Source organism: Zootoca vivipara, chromosome 6 (genome assembly GCF_965207765.1).
Source record: "Zootoca vivipara chromosome 6, rZooViv2.hap1.1, whole genome shotgun sequence".
Taxonomy (NCBI): Eukaryota; Metazoa; Chordata; class Lepidosauria; order Squamata; family Lacertidae; genus Zootoca; species Zootoca vivipara.
Window position 1 is genome coordinate 90,448,336 of NC_142589.1, and position 24,059 is coordinate 90,472,394.

The 24,059-nt window shown below is 49.4% G+C and overlaps 1 protein-coding gene across 1 annotated transcript in view; it reads right to left on the reverse strand.

The window, feature by feature from the left end:
- Window positions 1-24,059, reverse strand: part of FBN3 (fibrillin 3) — a 161,109-nt gene that overhangs the window by 31,536 nt on the left and 105,514 nt on the right. Inside the window, exons 36-50 of the mRNA XM_088673016.1 lie at window positions 23,975-24,059; window positions 23,039-23,200; window positions 22,709-22,777; window positions 21,302-21,427; window positions 19,041-19,166; window positions 16,931-17,080; window positions 15,411-15,482; window positions 13,432-13,557; window positions 12,471-12,596; window positions 11,181-11,306; window positions 10,635-10,751; window positions 8,306-8,434; window positions 5,938-6,057; window positions 4,322-4,447; window positions 1,028-1,180 (exon numbers count right to left, since the gene is read on the reverse strand). The exon at window positions 23,975-24,059 is cut by the window's right edge and continues 38 nt beyond it. Of these exons, the coding sequence (XP_088529142.1) occupies window positions 1,028-1,180; window positions 4,322-4,447; window positions 5,938-6,057; window positions 8,306-8,434; window positions 10,635-10,751; window positions 11,181-11,306; window positions 12,471-12,596; window positions 13,432-13,557; window positions 15,411-15,482; window positions 16,931-17,080; window positions 19,041-19,166; window positions 21,302-21,427; window positions 22,709-22,777; window positions 23,039-23,200; window positions 23,975-24,059 (1,813 nt within the window). The remainder of the gene's footprint in view (window positions 1-1,027; window positions 1,181-4,321; window positions 4,448-5,937; window positions 6,058-8,305; window positions 8,435-10,634; window positions 10,752-11,180; window positions 11,307-12,470; window positions 12,597-13,431; window positions 13,558-15,410; window positions 15,483-16,930; window positions 17,081-19,040; window positions 19,167-21,301; window positions 21,428-22,708; window positions 22,778-23,038; window positions 23,201-23,974) is intronic.

Sequence of the window (24,059 nt, forward strand, 5' to 3'; positions counted from 1 at the left end):
GTGGGGGGAATTGAAGCATGCTTATTTTGCTCTTTCGTTTCAATGGGTCTACTCTGAGAAGGGCGAAGTTGTGAAAACCCACGGTGCTTTTAACTGCTGCTATCTTATTTGGGCTTTTCGTGTCACAGCTCTGGCTCTCTGGAATGAATTACCAGTGGAAATCAGAGAGGAGACCAGTCTGAGGTTTTTTAGGGGCACACGGAAGACACCTGGATTGTGTGCTTGCTGACGTTAAGCCATACTCACAAGAGCCCCGCTGAAATCCCTAGAGTCTAAATGCATTCAGGTCAATCGTCTGCTCTGAGTGTGACTTAGTTAGCTGCATCTGCCTGTCTGTCTCTGCGAATGATCACATGAACTCATAGCCTCCAACATTTCTCTGACGAAAATAGGGACATCTTAACCCACACCCTCCAACAATTCTCCGATGAAAATAGTGACATTCTGTTCCATCCCCTCCAACATTCCTCTGATGAAAATAAGGACGTCCTAATCCACATCCTCCAACATTTCTCCGATGAAAATAGGGACATCCTCTTCCACACCCTCCAACAATTCTCCGATGAAAATAGGGACATCCTATTCCACACCCTCCAACATTTCTCCGGTGAAAATAGGGACGTCCTAATCCACACCCTCCAACAATTCTCCGATGAAAATAGTGACGTTCTGTTCCATCCCCTCCAACATTCCTCTGATGAAAATAAGGACGTCCTATTCCATCCTCTCCAACATTTCTCTGAGGAAAATAGGGGCGCCCTAAGAAAAAAGCAGGACATTCCGGGATCAAATCAGAAACCAGGACGGCTTCTATAGATCCAGGACTGTCTCTGGAAAATAGGGAAACTTGGAGGGTCTGTGAGCTGTGTGCCCCGGCATCACTTCTCCACTGTCAGGTGGGGTGCCGACCTTTGGAATTATGCCGCCTGAGGCAGCTGCTTCAAACCACCTAATGGGTGGGCCGGCCCTGAATCCAGTTCACCTGCAAACTCTCACCATGCCAGGCCATCCCAGCTGGGTCACCTACCGTTGCCCTCCTGCGGGCACAGCTCACAAGGGTCTCCCCAGCCTTCCCCGGGCATCTTGCTGCAGCAGCACCGGGCCTTGGTGGTGTTGAAGGCCTTGGGCACGGAACATTTGCCATTGTCAAAGCGGGTGAAGCAGAAGCTTTGCCGGGTGTCTGCAAGGTGGAGGAAGAGCAGCGCATGGGCTATTTATTATTGCTGTTCATTCCACACACACACACACACCAATGATAGTTTTATTTAAGCTCTTCCATAAACCTATTAGGGCTGAAGCTCAACATCAAAAAAACTAAGATCATGGCCATTGGACCCATCACCTCCCGGCAAATAGAAGGGGAAGAAATGGAGGCAGTGAGAGATTTTACTTTCTTGGGTTCCATGATCACTGCAGATGGTTCTAGTTACAGGTAGGTAGCCGTGTTGGTCTGAGTCGAAGCAAAATAAAAAAAAAATTCCTTCAGTAGCACCTTAAAGACCAACTAAGTTTATATTTTGTTATGAGCTTTCGTGTGCATGCACACTTCTTCAGAAGAAGAAGTATCTGAAGAAGTGTGCATGCACACGAAAGCTCAGACCAACACGGCTACCTACCTGTAACTGCAGATGGTGACAGCAGTCACGAAATTAAAAGACGTCTGCTTCTTGGGAGAAAAGCAATGACAAACCTAGACAGCATCTTAGAAAGCAGAGACATCACCTTGCCTACAAAGGTCTGTATACTCAAAACTATGGTTTTCCCCGTAGTGATGTATGGAAGTGAGAGCTGTACCATAAAGAAGGCTGATCGCCGAAGAATTGATGCTTTTGAATTATGGTGCTGGAGGAGACTCTTGAGAGTCCCATGGACTGCAAGAAGATCAAACCTATCCATCCTGAAGGAAATCAGCCCTAGTGTTCACTGGAGGGACAGATCCTGAAGGGACAGATCCTTTCACTGGACAGATCCTTTCCCTGATGTTGGGAAAGATGGAGGGCACTAGGAGAAGGGGACGACAGAGGATGAGATGGTTGGACAGTGTTCTTGAAGCCAACCAACATGAGTCTGACCAAACTGCGGGAGGCAGTGCAAGACAGGAGTGCCTGGCGTGCTCTGGTCCATGGGGTCACGAAGAGTCGGACACGACTAAACGACTAAACAAAATTAGGGCTGGGCGATACCTGCTCTCCAGCATCATAATATAGTGGTAATCTCGGAAGTCGAACGGAATCCATTCCGGAAGTCCGTTTGACTTCCAAAATGGTCGGAAACCAAGGCGCGGCTTCCGAACGGCTGCAGGAAGCTCCTGCAACCAATCGGGAGCTGAGGAAGCCACGCCAGACGTTCAGGTTCCACAGAACGTTCGCTAACCGGAGCACTCGCTTCCAGGTTTCGATCGTTTGGGAGCCAAGACGGACAAGTACCAAGGCGTTCGGGATCCAAGGTATGGCTATATGTCGCCAGCTAAACATCGTGCTATCAGCAACAAACAGACAACACGGTAATGTTAGCAAAACAAGGAAAAGGTAAACAACCGTGAAGTGCAAATATTTAAATGTATATGTACCAGCAACCTTCACATATACAAAGAGATTCAAAAATGTGTACAAAATATCATGCTCGAAGTCTTAAAAATCCAGTATAAAGTGCAATAATCAAGTCCGATAATAAAGTGCTACGATGTATCATGCGTTCTGATCTCTTCCCATGCGTTCTGATCTCTTCCGACGGGCGGCTAGCTTCTTCCCCGTTTCACAGGAATGGTTTCCTCAGGGGGCGGAATCTTTCTAAGGTTCATGTGTAAAAGCTTAACAAGACTACCGAAGCTCACAATTCTCAAAGAAATTCTAGAAAAGGGTGCAGGGAGGAAGAAAGAAGGCTGTTGCCGTGGAGAACATGAGCATCACTGTGTGGAGCTTTTTCCTCAAGGCATGCAAACGAGGCACCTGCCTCATTCGAGGCCATTGCCTTGGCACGGAGGCAGAGGCAGGAGGCCAACTCTTTTTCCTTGGGGGCACTGATCAGCAGAGAAGCGGGGGTTTAAGGAAGCCCGCTTCCCAGCTGATCAAGCCCCCGGCCTCCAGCTCCCGCGAGCTGGAGCAGTGGCTTCGTTAAACTGCTAGCTGGGGCACAGGCAGCTGCATCCCCCCCAGTAAAGCGTAAAGGATCCCTGGACGGTTGAGTCCAGTCAAAGGTGACTATGGGGTTGCGGCGCTCATCTCTCTTTACAGGCCGAGGGATCTGGCGTTTGTCCAGGGTCATGGGTCAGCAGGACTAAACCGCTTCTGGCGCAACGGGACACCGTGACGGAAACCAGAGCGCATGGAAACGTATTTTACCTTCCCGCCGTAGCGGTACCTATTTATCTGCTTGCACTTTGACATGCTTTCGAACTGCTGGGTTGGCAGGAGCTGGGACAGAGCAACAGGAGCTCACCCTGTCACGGGGATTCGAACTGCCGACCATCCAATTGGCAAGCCCAAGAGTGGTTTGGACCACAACGCCACCCACGTCCCGATGCATTCATACACCATCCTTATCTAACACCTATGTCAAAAACGAAAACAACCAAGCAGCATACCGCAAGCCCACAACTTATGCAAGGGGACCCAGAGGTCATGCCTAAAGCCAACATTGTGTATAGTCTAAATACATTATGTTCAATAGAAAGTGGGATTGCCAAAGTCTCCTTTTCCACCTGGAGGTCTTCCCCCTTTTTATTTTTTATTTTAAAAATGTTTTCACTAAGCCTTTAAGGCTCCATGCGTGCAAGTTGTGGGCTTACTGTATCAATTTTATGAAATAAGTAAGTAAGCAGCCTAAATGGAGCCTCTCTAGCCAGGAGCAGTTTACCTCTGGGTAACAATCACCAAGAGGACAGCATGGTCCCAGAGGGGGTGGGGGGTGTTAGGTTTTTCCTTTAAGACTGATGTGGTCAATGGTGCTACACAGAGATGTGTGTTAGCAACCTTGTTCTGAATGATAGCACACCTGTGAGCTTTTGCTAATTTGAATAATTGAAGGGAGAGTTTGCTCGCTGTAATGTGATTGGGTAATTGACTATTTTGAATTCTGTATGTAAGCTACCCAAATGGTTCATGGGTGTGGTGGTGGTGTATTGTGAAATGAGAGGAAAGGAGTAGAGGAGCGTGGTGTATATAATTGTAAATAAAAGCAAGCAAAGATACTGAAGACGACTTTGTTATTTCGTCGACCCTGCCGCTGTTGCCACTCGGTTGGTGCGTATTTTGCCCAACAGGGGGATGGACATCCGGCCAGGGCAGGATGGGGGAAACCATGCCGCTGGCTAGTCACTCACCGAAGCAGCGCCGGCCGTTGTCGGAGAGCACGAAGCCAGGTGGGCAGATGCACTGGAAGCTTCCAGGTGTGTTGGTGCAGGTGCCGAAGAGGCAGATGTTGGGCTCCTCCTCGCATTCGTTGATATCTGTTCGCACCAACAAAAACAGGCTAAAACAGCTAAAAAAGCAACGGGTTGTCTCCAATGTTATTCCTTCTCAAAGTGAAATAAAAGGGTGCCTTGGGTCCATTTACACCAGGCATCCCCAAACTGCAGCCCTCCAGATGTTTTGGCCTACAACTCCCATGATCCCTAGCTAAGAGGACCAGTGGTCAGGGATGATGGGAATTGTAGTCCAAAACATCTGGAGGGCCGAAGTTTGGGGGTGCCTGATTTACACCAACAGGTCTACTCTGGTTACAGGTAGGTAGCCGTGTTGGTCTGAGTCGAAGCAAAATAAAAAAAATTCCTTCAGTAGCACCTTAAAGACCAACTAAGTTTATATTTTGGTATGAGCTTTCGTGTGCATGCACACTTCTTCAGATACACTAGAAACAGAAGGGTGGACTTCTGTTTCAAGTGTATCTGAAGAAGTGTGCATGCACACGAAAGCTCATACCAAAATATAAACTTAGTTGGTCTTTAAGGTGCTACTGAAGGAATTTTTTTTATTTTAGGTCTACTCTGGTCAGAGGTGAGTCAGCTGCAATCACAAATATACAGTCGTACCTTGGTTCTCGAACAGAATGCGTTCCGTGAGTCCATTAGACTCCTGGAATCATTTGAAAACCAAGGAGCGGCTTCTGATTGGTTCCAATTGGAAGCCGCACAGGATGTTTGGCTTCCAAAAATCGTTCGAAAACCAAAACACTCACTTCTGGGTTTTTATTGTTCGGGAGCCGATCTGTTCGGGAGCCAAGGCGTTTGAGATCCAAGGTACGACTGTATGCATGTTTATGGAAAGGTTTTCTTCAAATCATTTCCCCAGTTTATTTTGGCAGTTGCGTACAGCGTTAGCCCTACTCAGATAAAGCCGCCTATTAATTCATAGCGGATAACAGTTAAAGGGAACTATCCCTCATTAAATTTCAACCTAATTTTAATTTAAAATAGGATTATGAAACAGTATTGCTCAAAGATGATACTTAAGATCTATCTATTTTATGTATTATTGCTTTTTTTTTTCTTTGCTGGTCTCTGATCATAATAAAGATATTATTATTATTATTATTAGCCCTACTCAGAGTAGACCCGGTGGAATTAAAGGACATGACTAACTGTGTGCCCAGCTCAGTGGTAAGGCTTTGGATGCATAAGGCCCCAGGTTCAATTCCAGCCGTGCTGGGAACGTTCCTTTTCCTGAAACCCTGGAGAGCAGCTGTCTGTCAGTGTAGACAACATTGAGCTAGATGGACCAGGTAGCTGCTCCCCATGTTCTTAACTTAGATCCATTCATTTCAGTTGGTAGAATTTAATCGGGCACAACCCACCGAAATTATATCTTGTCAATTTTGCCTTATTCAAACTCAGCGTGATGTTCTGCAGCAAAAAACAAACCACGGTTTACCGAGCATGGCTTCAGCCACAACAAACTGTGGGAAAGCAGCGAAGAAAGAGCTTTGAAAAAGGAAACTTACCAATGCAGTTGTCGTTTTGGACCTCGTAACCCGGCGGACAGATGCAACGGAAGGAGCCTTCTAGGTTTTGGCAGGTTCCCGGAGAGCAAGTCCCGGGGAGGCTGACACATTCGTTGATGTCTGCGAGGGAGAAGGAAAGTGGGTCAGCGTGGAGATGTTGGGAGGGAGTCAATCAGAAGCCACGCCTTAGTTTCCAAATGTTTTGGACTTCCAGCACAGATTCCGTTCGACTTCCAAGGTACCACTGTATGGTTTTTATTGTACTGTTGTATATTTTATTGCTGTAAACCACTCTGATATATTTTTAAAAGACACCGCAGCATATTATTATTATTATTTATTATAAATGAATAAAACAAATAGAATAAAACAATAACTCTTATACGCAGTAAAAGTTAGAATCTCCTGGAAGAGGCTGCAGAACCTGCAAATCCAGTTCCTTCGTTAAGGTAATGACTTTGGCCAGTTCGTTAAGTATAAGGCAACTTCTTAAAGCACTAAAGGGAAGGGCTATTGCTCAGTGGCAGAGTTGATTCTATCATAGGGAGTAGCCTCCTTCACTGGAGGTTTTTAAGCAGAGGTTGGGCATCCACCTGTCCTGGCTGCTTCAGTTGAGATTCCTGCCTTGCAGAGAGTTGGACTAGATGTCAAGGAGCCGACAAGGAGAGCAGGGTGTTTGCAGATCAGAGATAGACAGAAACACCAGCTATCTTACAATTAGTTTCCTTATTCAGGAAGCAGAACAGAGAACACACACAGACTTCTAAGAATTGTTGCTGTCTAGATCAGCGGTTCCCAACAAAATTTTCTCGAGGACCCCTCATCGAGCCGCTATTGTGACAGGGACCCCCATTAATTCCTAATCCTAAAATTAAAAAGTGAGAGCCAAATTAAGAGTCTTTTTATATTTTATATTTATACGTTTTTTACAGTTACAACAGAGTACTCCATCAGTATACAGTTAGTTTTAATTTTCAGTTCTTAATGAGATGAACCACTTTTTAACCAACGGTCCATTTTTAACTACGCGAACTGTAGCTTCCGCGAAAAACAACACTTTGTTTACAAACACTACTGTTTTGCAAAGAGGCAGCGTGCGCCAGGGAAGAGGGAGGGGAAGGGAGAAGACAGGGTACCTGCGCAGTAGCGCACAAATGAAGCTGACGTGCACAAAGCATCTTGGGGAGGTGAGCGTTAGTAGAATGCACACGCTGCCTCTTTGCAAAACAGTAGTGTTTGTAAAGCGCCACCTAACGGCATACAGCAGAACTACTGCCTCTATCTAATTCTAGTTTTGCGCTAGACTCTGCTCATGCAGGAAGTGGCCAAAACAAAAAATATGTTATCATACGAAATATATTTAATATATTTTTTATTCTAATAGCATCTTGCGGACCCCTCTGGCATAGCTCGCGGACCACCTGTTGGGAACCACTGGTCTAGATGAAGCAGTTGTCTGGAAGGTCTTGTAGCTCCCCCTTCACTCTTTTGTGCCTCTGTGCCAGGCCCCTCCCTCTGTCTACGGCGAGACCAAGGGACCCTCTCTGTATGTGCCTGGCTCTCTGCTCGGTAACATGCAATAGACGCCTCGTTCTGGGAGTGGAGCTTCAGGCTGTCAGCAGAGAAGCAGTCAAGGTGGCTCTATGGTGGAGTTGTCAAGTCTGATTTCTGTCCCTGCCCTGCAGCGGCAGAGCAAGCCGATCGGGGGCATGGGGTGGCGCACGTGCCCTGCGCCCAGGGGCGGGGCGATCCAGGGCTGGGCGCTCCGCGGGGCTTCCGAGGAGTCTGCCTGCCTCCTCCCACTCAGCCACCCTACAGCTGAGGGGGAGGCGATGGGCGAACCATCTGGGGCAGACACCCCAGTCTGGGGCGGGCACCCAAGCCACTGTGTCACTCCCAGGAGAGACAAGTGGCTCGAACGCCCAGCATTTTGTCACTCCCTTAGTGGTGACATCCGGGGCGGACTGCCCCCACCGCCCCTTCCTCTACCCCTGCCTGCCTGTTTCCTCCTCCTCCTCCTGTCCGCCCCAGCTCTTCCCCTCCTCTGGGGAATGGCCAGTTTCCTACCACCAAGAGCCCGGATCCAAATTCTCTCCCTCCGTGCTTTTCCTGGGGGGCTCTTGGCCAGGCACCTCCCATCACCCCTTACCCATCCCATCCCTGACACTAGATGACCCTTCGGGGTCCCTTCCAAGCCTATGATTCTAGGATCCTACGCTCGTTAGCGAATAGCGAAGAGGGCCCCCTTCCCTCTTCCACAAAGAGACGTCCTGCTTGTTGCCGATTGGTGGGATGGATTCCCTCCGGGGACGTCCTGCCCTGCTTGGGCCACCCCACCCTCCAGGGAGAGGATCCGGAAGATACCCACCGACGCAGTTCTTGCTGTCCGGTGTGTGGTCGTAGCCCTCCTGGCAGAGGCACCGGAAAGAGCCGATGTTGTTGATACACTGCCCGTTCCGACACACCTGCCCCGCCAGAGAGGAGCATTCGTCGACATCTGCGGGGAGAGAGAGAGAATGTGAGTGGGGAGCTGCGCCAGCAAAGGGTGTCCCCGTAAGATGGCCGAGCCACCTCCTGCCGCAGGGATGCACAGAAGTTAGCAGCCCAAGGGCCGGCATCCCCTCCCGAGGGCCGTGAGCTGGGGCAGGCAGGGCCAGAGGCAAAGGTGGACGGGATTGATTGAAAAACCTACCTGGTTTCTACACAAATCTCTGCATCCTCTATCCAGAGGCATTCTGGGAGTCTAGAATCACATTAGCTTTGATTCATTAGCTTTAGAAGACATCGGAAGGCAGCCCCGAACGGGGAAGCTTTTAAAGGTGTAATGTTTTATTATGTTTTTAAATATGTTGGAAGCCACCCAGAGTGGCTGAGGGAACCCCAGTCAGATGGATGAGATATTAATATTAAGTATTAAGTTGGCAACCTAGCAGTTTGAAAGCACGTCAAAGTGCAAGTAGATAAATAGGGACCGCTCTGGCGGGAAGATAAACGGCGTTTCCGTGCGCTGCTCTGGTTCGCCAGAAGCGGCTTTGTCATGCTGGCCACATGACTTGGAAGCTGTACGCCGGCTCCCTCAGCCAGTAAAGCGAGATGAGCGCCGCAACCCCAGAGTCGGTCACGACTGGACCTAATGGTCAGGGGTCCTTTTACCTTTACCTATTAAGGATTACCTATTAAGGACTATTAAGTATTAAGCATTGTTATTATTAAAGGTAAAGGACCCCTGGACGGTTAAGTCCAGTCAAAGGCGACAATGGGGTTGCGGCGCTCATCTCGCTTTCAGGCCGAGGGAGCCGGCATTTGTCCGCAGACAGCTTTCCAGAGCATGTGGCCAGCAGGACTAAACCGCTTCTGGCGCAACGGGACACCATGACGGAAACCAGAGCGCACAGAAACACCATTTACCTTCCTGCTGCAGCAGTACCTATTTATCTACTTGGACTGGCATGCTTTTGAGTGCTGCCTTTGAAGGTGACTTGGAAACTACAGGCATACCTCGGGTTGAGTACGCTGTGGGTTGCGTACTTTCGGGTTGCGTACTCGGCAGACCCGGAAGTGTTTACTTCCAGCTTCTGCCATGCGCAAAGCGCAGAAGCGTCCTGCACGCTTCGCACAGGAGCTAAAGCGCCGCTCGAGTTAAGTACTTTTCGGGGTGCGAACGGCACCCTGGCATGGATTAGGTACTTAACCTGAGGTACCACTGTACAACTAATCCAGATTGCAACTGCTAAGACTGGTGACTGGGAGTGGCCGCCGGGACCATGTAACACCAGCCCTAAAGGATCTATGCTGGCTCCCAGTACATTTCCCAGCACAATTCAAAGTGTTGGTGCTGACCTTTAAAGCCCTAAATGGCCTCGGCCCAGTAGACCTGAAGGAGCGTCTCCACCCCCACTGAGGTCCAGCTCCGAGGGCCTTCTGGTGGTTCCCTCCCTGCAATAAGTGAGGTTACAGGGAACCAGGCAGAGGGCCTTCTCAGTGGTGGCACCCTCCCCATGGAATGCCCTCCCATCAGATGTCAAGCAGATAAAGAACTGTATGCAACTTTCCAAAGACATCTGAAAGCAGCCCTGTATAGGGAAGCTTTTACTGGCTGAGGTGTTCCTTGTGTTCTTTTATGTTTTGCTGCAAGACTCCAAGAGCAGCCGAGGCTACCAGTGTGGGTGTAGGAGAGCCAGTGTGGTGTAGTGGTTAAGAGCGGTAGACTCGTAATCTGGGGAACCGGGTTCGCGTCTCCGCTCCTCCACATGCAGCTGCTGGGTGACCTTGGGCTAGTCACACTTCTCTGAAGTCTCTCAGCCCCACCCACCTCACAGAGTGTTTGTTGTGGGGGAGGAAGGGAAAGGAGATTGTTAGCGGCTTTGAGACTCCTTTGGGTAGTGATAAAGCGGGATATCAAATCCAAACACTATATGGAAGGGGTACAAGTAATAAATTATTATTATTGATTCCTGCATTAAAGAGGGTTGGACTAGATGAGCCTCGGGGCCCCTTCCAACTCTACAATTCGATGAGTCTATAACTCTACAGGCCTACGATTGTGCGACTCTGTTCCAGGAGAAAACGCCCGAGGAGGATGGGAAGCTGGGACAGGGAAGGGTGTGGCTTAGGAAAGGGGGTGTGGCCTGTGGGGGCCAGGTGGAAAGGCTTGGAGGGCCACACTCGGGCCCGAGGTGCCCTGCCCTTGCTCTTACCCATGCAGTCGTTGTTGTGGGTTAGCTCAAACCCGGGGAAGCAGAGGCAGTTGTAGGAGCCGACCGTGTTCTTGCATGTCCCGTTCCCGCAGGGCTGGCGGTCACACTCATCGATGTCTGTGGATGTAAAAACAGCGAGAGGGGATTGATGTGACATCTATGGATGCACTTCAGAGCCTCTGAAGCAATCCTAAGAATAACCCAGAATGATTAACTCTGCATTGTATACAGGCCAGTGCCGGATTTACGTATAAGCTAAACAGGCTATAGCTTAGGGCCCCACTCTCTTGGGGCCCCCCAAAAAAATTAAAGGAAAAGAACACACTGGATGTACATTTCCAAAATATAAAATAAAAAACAAATAAAACAAAACCTACATCCAGCAACAGTCTTTTGTGTTGTGTAGGCTCCTATGATGTAAGTCATGGGCCCCGCCTGCTAGCCTGTCCCCTAAAACATCACTAGTTTGCTCCTTTCTATATATAGGGTGCCTAGAGCCGGGCCTGCATGCAGACAGGCCAGAGGGAGAAGAGGATTCCTACTCACCCATGCACATGGTCAGGTCCCCGGTGGCCTTGAACCCGTTGAAGCAGATGCAGAGGTAGCTTCCTTCCGTGTCCACGCAGTCGCCGTGGCTGCAGACGTTGGGGATCTCCTGGCACTCGTTGCGGCCTGGGGAAACAGGGGCAGGAAACCGGCCCAGGTGAGTGACCGAGAGAAGCCAGCATCTCGGGTACAACCTCTCTGGAAAGTAGAGGGCAACTCGCGTCTTCAAGCAAAGTCACCGAGCAGCCTCCTCTTTGGGATGGGAAGGGTCGTAGCCTAGGGTTACGACGTCCCTGGCTCTGGATGGCTTCAGGAGCTGCTTGCTGGCATGGTGCCTGCCAATTTTCCTCACCAGAAGTCCACAGGGATTCATTATTAAAACCGTGTTTATGGAAGACAATCTCACTCAGCTACGAGGGATCGCCAAAGAAGAAGAAGAATATTGAAGAAGAAGAATATTACTATTGTAGTAATAGTAGTTTCCTTCTTCTTCTTCTTCTTCTTCATCTTCATCCCTATTTTCATCAGAGAAATGATTGGAGGGCATAATATTCTGTGTTCCAAACCAACAGCCGGCAGACTGTGTGCTTTAACAGTTGCCTCAAGTGAATGGAGCTGGAAAATGCCCAAGGGGATCAAGTGGTTGTGTCAACACTTCAGGGAATCCTATCCCTCTCACTGTGGGATGCCAAGAAGCAGATAAACAAGAAGAGTTCTTACCATGTAGTTTATTCAATGTTCACAGAGAGAGACGAAGGAATGCCGTCTCTCTTAAATAATGGCGTTGCTCCGAGTGAAGTCCCACCCCCTCAGTCCCTCCTATTCTACATCACCCTTGCGCCGGCTGATCTGTGCTTTCTGCCTCTTGAGCTTTCTGTTCTCCTACTCTCAATGTACACTGGGTCCTGGGAGAGTGGGGGATCAGGAATGCTTCCAAGAGACACTGAATCTGTTAACTCTCTCTCCCCTGGCGTTTCCTCTTTCTGCTGCTCTCCCAATATTTCCCAGCTTCTCCCCTCTGCAGCCTCTGAACTATGCCCTTCTGCAAACCACTACTCTAAATCTATACTGTCTCCCTCTTCTCTTGGGAGTGCAGGAGGAGGAGGAGAGGGGGGGGCGGTCTCCACCAATCCTTCTCAGTCCAGCCGACAGGCTGCTCTCTGCCTCCTTTTCTCTCCTTGCAGGGAGATCACACAGGCCTGGAGTTAAAGGGAAGGGGGCTGTTCGACTACCCCAAGTGAAGCCCCCCACCCCCAGGCCTGGGGTGCAAAGGAATGCCTCCCGACTTACCCACGCAGGCTCCGCTGGGCGACAGCTTGTATCCGGAAGAGCACTCGCACCGGTAACTTCCCGGGCTGTTGAGGCAATCGGCGTTTCTCTGGCAGAGGTTCTCACCGCTGCTGCATTCGTCAATGTCTGCAGGGGATCGGAAAGGAGGGGGCGGGGCCAGGGGCAACACACAACTTGATTCATCCCACTTGTCTGGCGCATGGGCTCTTCCAGGCAATACGCTCACCAGCACATGCGCAGTGACAGTGCCTTCATGTTTCCAGCCATCCTTTCTGCCATCTTTGTCCCCCCCCCAAACTGGGGAGCCGGCACCCCACCAATCGCATACACAGTGGCGTAGCAAGGTCAGGTGGTACCCGGTGTGGAATTTTTTTTTGGTCAACTCCCCCATTGAAATCCCCCCTCCCTCCGTCCCCTCGGATGAAGATCTCGCCTTCTCCCTCTTCCTCCCTCCTCCGTCGAAGAAAGCCGTGTCCTGCCCTCCTCCAGCAGCCTGGGACAGGGGGCAACAGTGCGCCTCTCGCCCGTGACTCCCAAGCCTCCCTTGAGCTGTCAAAAGGAAGGGGGAAAGCTGTTGGCAAAGTGGCACAGCTCTCCACCTTCACCTGACGGCTCGGGGCAGGCTCAGGAGTCATGGACGGGCAGCACGCCAAATGTCAGCCCCCTTGGTGTGGGTGTGTGCAGCCGCGCTCAAAGCTGTGCTGCTGCTCACGAGGCAAGGCAGGGTCCCCCCAAGAGCAGGACACGGACGGGACGGGCAGGGAGAGCCTGGCCCATCGTTGGGAAGGGGATGCGTCGCGATGCAACTCAACCCTGCTCAGTTCCACAGGCAGTGTCGAGTTGCATTTTGTCACCCCCTTCATTGAAGGCACCCGGGGGCAATACACCCCCACCGCACCCCCCTTTCCTCCACCAGTGCAGATACACCCAGCCCCCGAGGTCTCGTTCCCCGCGACCTCACCTTCGCAGATGAGCAGGATGTTGTTGTAGCTGAAGCCGATGGGGCACTCGCAACGGAAACTGCCGATCTGGTTGATGCAGACCCCGTTGGTGCAGATGGCGGGGATCTCGCTGCATTCATCGATATCTGCGGGAAAGGCAGTGCTTTTTTTTTTTTTGTGCCGGACCGCAGTTATGGCCCCTCTTAGGTGTGCACCATTGTGGTTCACTGCCCCCCGCCATTTCTTGCCTTTATGCAGATGCATAGCAAGCCCAGCTGGTACCCGGTGCAGAATTTTTTTTGTCAACCCCCCCCCCACCGCTTTGCCAGGGCACTGGCAAAGCTGCGCCCTCTTGGGAGCCACGGCTCCCATGTGCCCCCCTCCCTCCCTCCCTGGCTCGCTGTAAAGCAGCAAAGCGGGAGCCTCTTACAGCGATCCAGGGTGGGAGGGAGGGGGGCGGCTCGCTGTAAGCGGCTCTCACTTTGCCGCTTTACAACAAACCAGGGAGGGAGGGAGGGAGGGTGAGCCGTGGCAGGAGCCACTTACGGCAAGCCGGGGAGGGAGGGAGGCTGAGAGGGGTGGGATCCTCTGCTCGTGGAGGATCCTCTACATGCGGCTGCGGCGGCGCGATGGCTGCTCACGCCGCCTTGTCACCCCCAGAGACGTGCCACTGGGAGCGCACCGCCCCCCGTTGTAACGCCACTGCCTTTATGTACTTCGCCCAAGGCGAACATTTCAAATCAAAACAGAAGCCAGTCAGTGGATGCGAGCCTACACTTTTTGTGTGTGTGTGTTTTTTTTTTTGAGATCTAGCCACAATTGGTCAAGCTACAGGGCAGAGAAAATTCCTACAGTGGTACCTTGGTTCTCAAACGCCTTGGCACCCAAACGCCGAAAACCCAGAAGTAAGTGTTCCAGTTTCTGAACGTTTTTTGGAAGCCGGACATCTGATGTGGCTGTCGGCTATTGTTTCCGGGGCCCCTGCACCAATCAGAAGCTGTGCCTCAGTTTTCGAACATTTCGGAAGTCAAACAGACCTCCGGAACGGATTAAGTTTGGCGCTTTTGTTTTTGCTATTTATTTTGCGTTTTTGTTTTTGAGGCTTTTTCGGTTCATTTGTTTTTGTGACTGTGCGGAACCCAGTTCAGCTACTGATTGATTGATTGATTGTGTGACTGCGGAAATGGATAAAAGCCCCCCATCCAAACAATGGCTATCATCAGTGCAGGTAAGAATTTTAATTTTAATCATCTGTAATACTGTCTTCTTTATTTTATAGTACAGTACATTGAATATTGCTTTCATTTTATGGATCAATGGTCTCGTTAGATAGTAAAATTCGTGTTAAATTGCCGTTTTAGTGGTTGTTTTTAAAAGCCTGGAATGGATTCATCCGTTTTGCATTACTTTCTATGGCAAAGCACGCCTTGGTTTGGGAACGCTTTGGTTTTGGAATGGTCTTCCGGAACGGATTAAGTTTGAGAACCAAGGTACCACTGTATTTCCTTTTCTTCAATCCGTCTCCCATATAGCGGGCTTTAAGCTTCGCAGCCAGGCCTCTGCCATTGCATTTGCAGCCCAATAAGGATTGAGTTTACTCAGCAGCCATGAAATATTATGCGTCAGTTGGAAAAGAGAATCAGAAAACTGGGTTTCTTGGGAATCAGGAGCAAATATCCTGGAACGTTTCGTTGAGAGTTTCATTCCGACATTGCCTTTGACTTTTCCCACTGCAAAAGCACACTTTTCGAGAGTTTATGACCGCAAAATCTCCTTTTCCTGGGCAATCATACTAGCTCAGTTTTGGCAAAGAGACAACAGTTGCACCTTGAAAAGCCCAAGGGGGAATGCTATCAGCAGAAGATATGAATAAAGGAGACTGGGGTCATAGCTGCCAAGTTATCCCTTTTTTTAAGGGAAATTCCCTTATGCTGAATAGGCTTCCTCGCGAGAAAAGGGAAAACTTGGCAGCTATGACTGGGGTTTGGGGTTCACTTACCGATCGGTTTCCCAGTGTGAATATCAATGATGAATCCAGGGGCCTGATTGCCACATAGGATCTGGTATTCAGCTGCAAGAGGAAGCAGTAAAGAAAGATTTGCTCATACGTTGCAACAGGATGCAAGAGACATTCTCTTTGCACGACCTCAGGTGTGAGCTGAAGGCAGTCCAGTACCAGGAGGTTTTTAATGCTTGGTGTTTCTTATCATGTTTTAGATATGCTGTAAGCTGCCCAGAGTGGCTGGGGAAACCCAGCCAGATGGGCAGGGAATAATAATAATAATAATAATAATAATAATAATAATAATAATAATAATATATTTATACCCCGCCCATCTGGCTGGGTTCCCCCAGCCACTCTGGGCGGCTTCCAACAAAATATTAAAATACAGAAATCCATCAAACATTAAAAGCTTCCTTAAACAGGGCTGCCTTGAGATGCCTTCTAAAGGTCTGGTAATTGTTGTTCTCTTTGACCTCTGGTGGGAGGGCATTCGACAGGGTGGGTGCCACTACCGAGAAGGCCCTCTGCCTGGTTCCCTGTAACTTGGCTTCTCGTAGCGAGGGAACTGCCAGAAGGCCCTTGGCGCTGGACCTCAGTGTCCGGGCAGAATGATGGGGGTAGAGACGCTCCTTCAGGTATACTGGACCGAGACTGTTTAAGGCTTTCAAGGTCAGCACCAACACTTTGAATTGTGATCGGAAACATACTGGGAGCCAATGGAAGTCTTTCAAGACTGGTGTTACTCCCAGTCACCAGTCTAGCTGCCACATTTTGGGCTTAGTTGCAGTTTCCGGGTCACCTTCAAAGGTAGCCCCACATAGAGTGCATTGCAGTAGTCCAAGCAGGAGATAACTAGAGCATGCACCACTCTGGCGAGACAGTCCGTAGGCAGGTAGGGTCTCAGCCTGCGTACCAGATGGAGCTGATGAACAGCTGCCCTGGACGCAGAATTGACCTGCACCTCCATGGACAGCGGTGAGTCCAAAATGACTCCCAGGCTGAGCACCTGGTCCTTCAGGGGCACAGTGACCCCATTCAGGACCAGGGAGTCCTCCGCACCTGCCCGCCTCCTGTCCCCCACGAACAGTACTTCTGTCTTGTCAGGATTCAATCTGTTAGCCGCCCTCCATCCTCCAACCGCCTCCAGGCACTCCCACAAGACCTTCACCATAATAATAATAATTAACAACTCAGGTTCAGCCAAGAGCACTTGCAAACCCCCAATTTAAACTGATCTGTGCCTTTGACTGTGTCTGGGATGCAGGAATCTTTTTTTTTTCTTTGCAAGACCTTAGGCGTGTGAACTAGTGTGAACTCAGGTTCAGCAAAGAGGACCTTGGTTTGCAAGGTCCCTTGGGTTTCCCTCCACTAATGGATTGCCCATGTCTCCCACTGCGACAAGCGGAAAGGACAAAGTTCTTCTTGCAGTGCTAGGTGGAAGCTGACCAGTAACTCTAAGCAACACGTTACGGGAGATTTCGGTGACCGGGGAAGCCACGGGGCTGCTTGCTTACAGCTGGCCGGGGTGGGGCAAGGCTCGCAGGGCTTGTTCCAGGCTTTCCCGATGTTGTACGAACAGCAGCACATCTTCTTGGTCATGTTGAAAGAGAGCTCGTTCTCGCACGTGTCGTTGTAGTTCCTGTAGCAGAGGCTCTTCCTCATATCTGGAGAGGCGGAAAGACTCGCTCAGGCTGGCTCAAGTCTGCATTGTGGCGGCCGATTGTGGCAGCCGCTTCTCTCCCTCCTTCTCTCCGCAGCCAGCAAGGCACCCTTTTCCATGGGTATGATCTCAGACTCGGAAGCAGGAAGACTCTTGCCTCGGCACCCGAGCCCCAGCTCTGGAAAAGGATGCCTCGCTGGCTGGCTGCAGAGGCTTCTAGTCTCTCTTTCTGACTTTGTGGGTGCTTGGCCCCCCGCAATTACATCATTGTGAGTGCCCAAGCACCCACAGCCCCCTGAAGTCGGCTCCTATGCCTAGCTGACCTGTGGAACTCCCTCCCACAAGCTCTGTGACAACCACCTTGCTTGCCTAAATCCTACTGATTTTTCACTGGGAATCTGGACTAAATAAAGCCCCCCCCCGACAATAATTTTTATTAGTTTTCGATTACAATAATGCAATGGTAGCCTCATTATAACAATGCCAAATTAGAATTCATTTGTTCTTGTTTAGACGTTTAGACGTGTCCGACTCTTATGGACCAGAGCACGCCAGGCACTCCTGTCTGGAAATGTCATCACTTCCACAATTGCTAATCCCAATAATTCAGATGCCAAATTATATAATTTAGGTGCCCCTCCCCCACGCTAGAATTGATGGTTTGATGATTTACTTCGTTTCTGCGCTCCAAAATCTCAATTACATTCCAGTCAAAATAGTCAAAATAACAATCCCTTACACATTAACTGCAATATTAATGACACCCATTCCTTTTGACACATTAAATGATTTATAAACCCATAGGTGAATGCCCCTTAGCCCGATACGGCAACCAAGGGTCTCCAGACATTCTAGCAACCTCAATTCTTTTAAGAGCTGTGTCCCATTTTCCCAGCTCTGGGCTGCCTTTTCCCTGCCGAGGGCTGCATCCCCAGAGCGCACGGAAACGCCGTTTACCTTCCCACCGCAGTGGTACCTATTTATCTACTTGCACTTTGACGTGCTTTCAAACTGCTAGTGTGGAGAGAGATTTGCTAATTGTATTATTGAGCTAAATCTGATCATATAGTTGCATTGTATAATTCTGTTTGTATGGCTTAGCCCCCCCCCCCAATATCCCTGGGATATCTTGCTTAAAATGCTTTTTCTTTGCCTCGGCGTCTGTGCACCAAAGTGGGCCAAAGTGTAATAAAAACATTCGAGAGCAAGACAGAATGCCCTGCTAAGCTATCAAGGCCGGATGACTGTCTTGTCTGATGCTAGCAGTCTGACGCAAAGAGCAGGCAAGATAGATAGGAATTCAAGCCCCCACTCAAGGCTGAGTGAGGATGCTACCGGGGTAGCATTGCTGAGTCAGCATGTGTTTATGACAGGATACGGATTTTCCTTATATGGATTTGTAACCCATGACCCCCTTGCGTGCGCACATTTACAGAGGAGGGGGAAGGAGCCCAAGAAGTGTATAAGAATGTTTGCAAATTTGTGTTTCTGGACACTTGTCGTGAGCTGATCACCAAGAGTCTCTTAAATTTAAGAATTAAACTCTTTCTCTGAATGGAACTCAACCCCGGTGTCGTTATTGACTGTCACTGTCCCTGCCTGGGCTCAACTTAAGGACCCTTAGTAGCTAATAAGGCTACACTACGTGGACAGGAGCTGGGGCAGGGCAAAGGGAGCTTCCTCCGTGGTGGGAATTCGAACCGCTGACCTTCCGATCGGCAAGCCCAAGAGGCTCAGGGGTTTAGAACACAGCGCCACCCGCATCCCTTCCCCTCTGTGGTAGCCTGTCGGTGGCTTGGGTGGGGGTGGCCAGAGAGCCAGTGTTGTGGGTCTCCTGAGCCCCAAAAAACCACCCTCCTCCCTTTTCTCCCAATACCCCTCGTTCCCCCCATTCCCTCCTTGCCGAACCAAAGTCCAGGCGAGCGTCTGGCATTAGCACCCCCCCCCCCATGAGGCCTCCGTACCCATGCAATTGTTTCCTCCGTTGACTTGCATGTACTCTGGCGGGCAAACACAGGTGTAATTCCCCAGGGTGTTGTAGCAGGTCCCCGGACCGCAGATCCCAATGTGAGCTGAGCATTCGTCAATGTCTGGAGAGAGAGAGAGAGACAGAGACAGAGAAGAGAGGGAGGCAGTCAATGAGAGGGCCCTGATGTTTGATGGTCACCTGCCAATGCCTGGCAGAGCTTTGCACCCTCACCCTTTTATCATAATTATTATTTTCATTTTATTTTATTTTGACAAAGTACTGTAATGATAATAAATAAATAAGAATAAAAACATGCACCCCACCACCGAGACCATTCCATTGTAACTATCCAACCTTCCAATTGATTGATATTTATTACGGCCATTGGTCCATCACACAACAATTCCCATACCAACATATATGTACTTAAACCTCCAAATTTAAAACAGCCAAAAACTTTCAAAAAACAACAACAACAAACAAAAACAAAACAAAAACAAAAAAACCAACAGCATACAATACAATAAATTTGCAACATAAACATCGCCCTCTGCTCATAGATTAATAAAAGACATCAGTTGATATCACCTAATTACACCCTAAAACATAAATCATGGTTTAAAAGGGTTATCCGAGCCGCACAGGAGTCCGTTTTTCTTCTTTAGGGATAGGACGCTGATCAAGAATCTGGCAACCGTGTGTGATCTTAAGGGGTCTTCATCATTTTGGTAGATATCTCAGTTTGGCTTCATTCGGATCATCGGCGATTCCCTTTAGATATGGAGCAAGAAACTTGCTCGTGGCCGATGAGTGAAGAGCACAATCAAGGATTATGTGATGCAACGATTCCGGTGCCCCACAATTACAATCACATAAGAGCGATATCTGTCCATTGGAAAATCTATTTCTCAGCACGTTCGATGGGAAGGTGAAAAAATTCAACCCCTCCTGCGATGGTTTGACCCCTTTCTGTTTCAACGGTACAGTCATACCTCGGTTTAAGTACGCTTCGGTTTGAGTACTTTCAGTTTAAGTACTCTGTGGACCCGCCTGGAACGGATTAATCCACTTTCCATTACTTTCAGTGGGAAAGTTCGCTTCAGGTTAAGTACGCTTCAGGTTAAGTACAGACTTCTGGAACCAATTGTGTACTTAAACCGAGGTAAAGGTAAAGGGACCCCTGACCATTAGGTCCAGTCGTGACAGATTCTGGGGTTGCGCGCTCATCTTGCATTATTGGCCGAGGGAGCCGGCGTATAGCTTCCAGGTCATGTGGCCAGCATGACTAAGCCGCTTCTGGCAAACCAGAGCAGCACATAGAAACGCCGTTTACCTTCCCGCTGTAGCGGTTCCTACTTATCTACTTGCATTTTGATGTGCTTTCGGACTGCTAGGTTGGCAGGAGCTGGGACCAAGCAACAGGAGCTCACCCCGTCACAGGGATTCGAACCGCCGACCTTCTGATCAGCAAGTCCTAGGCTCAGTGGTTTAGCCCACAGCACCACTGTACAAATTTTTACAAACAACCTCCATATCTCCTCAAAACCATTTCTCCGGCACATTCCTCGCCTTACCTTAACGGCGCATGTTAATTTATCATTAACAGCTATATCCCACGCCTCTTTATACCATTCTTCCATTTTATATTCTGCTTGCCCCTTCCGCTTCCTAGCTATCATAATTCGTGCAGCTGTCAATCAATTTGTGAGCAAGTCCTTCCTTGCCTGCGTACCTTCCACCCCATCGTAAAATCGATAAAAAGGCTACCTCTGCACTTTCAGTCAGCTTTAACCCAGTGATTTCCGTTATCTCCTTAAGCGCCCTTTGCCAAAAAAGAAAGTCGTATGTATTTACAGCCCCACCACATGTGAACATAATTCCCCACCCTTTTGAAAAAATAAAAAAATTGCCATAAAACAGCTACATGCAAATTTGGCACAGAACACAGCTCGAAACAACACGTAACCACAGCAGTTCCAAAAAAACCAGGCCCAATTAAAAACCCGAGAACGTAAGATTTTTTTTCAAACCACCTTCCTAGATCATAGGAAGCAGGCGCCAGGAAAAATGCTGTTTTATGTGGTCTTTAAAACGTTGGCAGTCCGTGGAGCTTCTCCACAGGCAGACAGCGGAGTGCCCTGAAGTTTGAAGGAATGCCTCAGCTTCCCATTTTTTACAAGGGAGTTATTATTCATTTTCTCCACAAGCCCAGCCACGACAGTCACTCATTCGGCACCCTTTGCTCTGCAGAGGTACCTTCACAAATGCGGGTGTCCTCATTCAGGTAGTACCCCAAGGGGCATTCGCACTGGAAACTTCCAAAGGTGTTGACGCAGTTTCCGCCTTGGCAGAGGCCTGGAAGCTCCTGACACTCGTCGATATCTGTGCGGGAGAGAAAAGGAACAGAAAAGGGGTGTTGGTGGTTACGGCCGGCCCTGTTGTTTGGCACAGTGGGGCCGGAGGGCAGAGTTGGGTGTGGCTTATCTTTTGCCCCCTAAGCTACCCACCTGACCAGTGGTGGCTGGTACCTGTTGAGACTAGTGGGGTAAAAACCATGGGCAATGCCGAAACTGAGGAAGAGTAGGCCCATTGAAGTGAATGGACCCAAGTTAGCCATGCCCATTATTTTCTTTTTCGTGTGTGTGTGTGTGTGTGTGTGTGTGTGTGTGTGTGTATAATTAAATTTTCTGTTTCACAATTTAAAATACTCATTTAAACACCCTTAAAATACCAATGACTTCCCCTTTTCTCTTTCCATGGTTCATTTTGCATATCCTAAATCCCAGCACATTTTGCAAAGAACTATACCATTTGGCATTCCATTATTACACCCATCAAAACTTAATGCAAAGTTTACGGCATTTTTGTTTACTTAGCGGCTGGATAAACCGCATTGCAAAATTTGCAGGAGTGCGAACGCCCAAGGATGGCTGGGTTTCAATTCACGGGCTGCCAGGGAAGTGCAAATCAGGTAGGTTTGCCTTTAAATGTGAACTCAGCTGAATTTCTCAAAACCCAGGACCCAGATATAGCCACTCTTCTCCAGGACCCTGGAAGAATAAGGTTTAAAAAAAGGTAAAGGACCCCTGGATGGTTAAGTCCAGTCCAAGGTGACTATGGGGTTGCGGCGCTCATATCGCTTTCAGGGCCTTCTCGGTAGTGGCGCCTGCCCTGTGGAACGCCCTCCCAACAGATGTCAAAGAGAAAAACAACTACCAGACTTTTAGAAGACATCTGAAGGCAGCCCTGTTTAGGGAGGCTTTTAATGTTTAATAGATTGCTGTGCTTTATTTTTCTGTTGGAAGCTGCCCAGAGTGGCTGGGGAAACCCAGCCAGATGGTCGGGGTATAAATAATAAAGTATTATTATTATTATTTCAAGCCTAGGGAGCCAGCGTTTGTCTGCAGGCAGCTTTCCGGGTCATGTGGCCAGCAGGACTAAACCGCTTCTGGCGCAGCGGGACACCGTGACGGAAACCGGAGCGCACGGAAACACCGTTTACCTTCCTGCCGCAGTGGTGCCTATTTATCTACTTGCACTGCTGTGCTTCCGAACTGCTAGGTTGGCAGGAGCTGGGACAGAGCAACGGGAGCTCACCCTGTTGCAGGGATTCGATCTCGGAAGAATAACCCAGCCGTGAGCAAGCATCTTGGCTATCCTTACCTTCCAGAATGACTGTTATGGGGTTTGGACGGAATCCTTCGCCGCCGGGACAGAGAGTCTTGTATTCCGCTGCAGAGGAAGAGGCACATTACTGAGATTTTATTCTGGAAAGCGGGGGGGGGGGGCTTACAGGCCTTGTCCGCCCTGCTCCCCTTTCTTGCATATTTATTACATTTATATGCCACTTCCCCCCCCCCCCCAAGTTGCACAAGTGATGTATATCATCATCATCATCATCATCTTTTCTATACCACTTTATAGTTTAATGGGAAAAGCTCAAAGCGGTTTACAACACATTAAAACAATACGACATAGATGGACTCCGCTCACTGGTATTGGCTGGAGGGCAGAGCTCGCAAGGATTCCCCCAGGCCCGGCCAAGGGAACAGCAACACGAAGCCCGGGTGACCCCCACGCCGATCTCCGCGCTGCAAGAGATCCCCCCGTCTCCTCGATCCTGCGTGTCCAGGAAGCAGTTCCCGACGCGAGTATCTGGAACGTGAAGGATGGAGAGGAAATTAAGACTAAAGGGAAACACTGTACGAGGGCGAGAGGTAACCTGCAGGGAAGATGTACGGCAGATGAGGTCCTGCGTGGTTGAGTTGGGAGGGACCCCCAAGGGCCATCTAGCCCAACCCCCTTTCTTGCAAGAATCGCAGCAAAAGAACCCGGACGGAGGGCCACTCCAACTCTAACGAAGGAGAGCCAAACACCTAGCCACGGTGTCGATCTGGGGTAGCCAACATGGTGCTCCCAACGTCAGGCTTGAACTCGCATTGGCTTTAGCCAGCATGACCAATGGTCAGGGAGTTGTAGCCCAAAGGTATTTGGCGGTGGCCACAACAGCTGACCTCAGACTCAATTTCGGCGTCATCCGGCAAAGCTTATATGATACCGGGGAGTGAGATGCTGGACTATGCCAAAATGGCAAAACTAACCGGGAGACTCAGGAATCAAGAAGACAAGGGCTTTTGAAAAAAAGAATGGGGGAAATATATAATTTGCCTAGGAGACCACTGTTAGTAAATTAAAACTTTAGCCGGACTTTAAGAAACACTTGTAAAGTAACGAAGACTAGGGATAATTTGGGAAAATGGAGAAATGAAAACAAATAAAAATATTTCACACAAAAAAATATTATACCGTTGAGTGGACTTATTTGCCAACAGTGACCAAACCACAACGGAAACGGTGCTATCTGGTTGCCAGGAGAAACCTGGAAGAGGAGAGGCTCCGAATGTCAGGGATCAGACTTATAACACCTACCCACGCAGCCCACACCCGTGGGATTGAGCTCAAAGTCTTGGGGGCAGTTGCACAGGTAGCTCCCGGGTGTGTTGACACAAAGCCC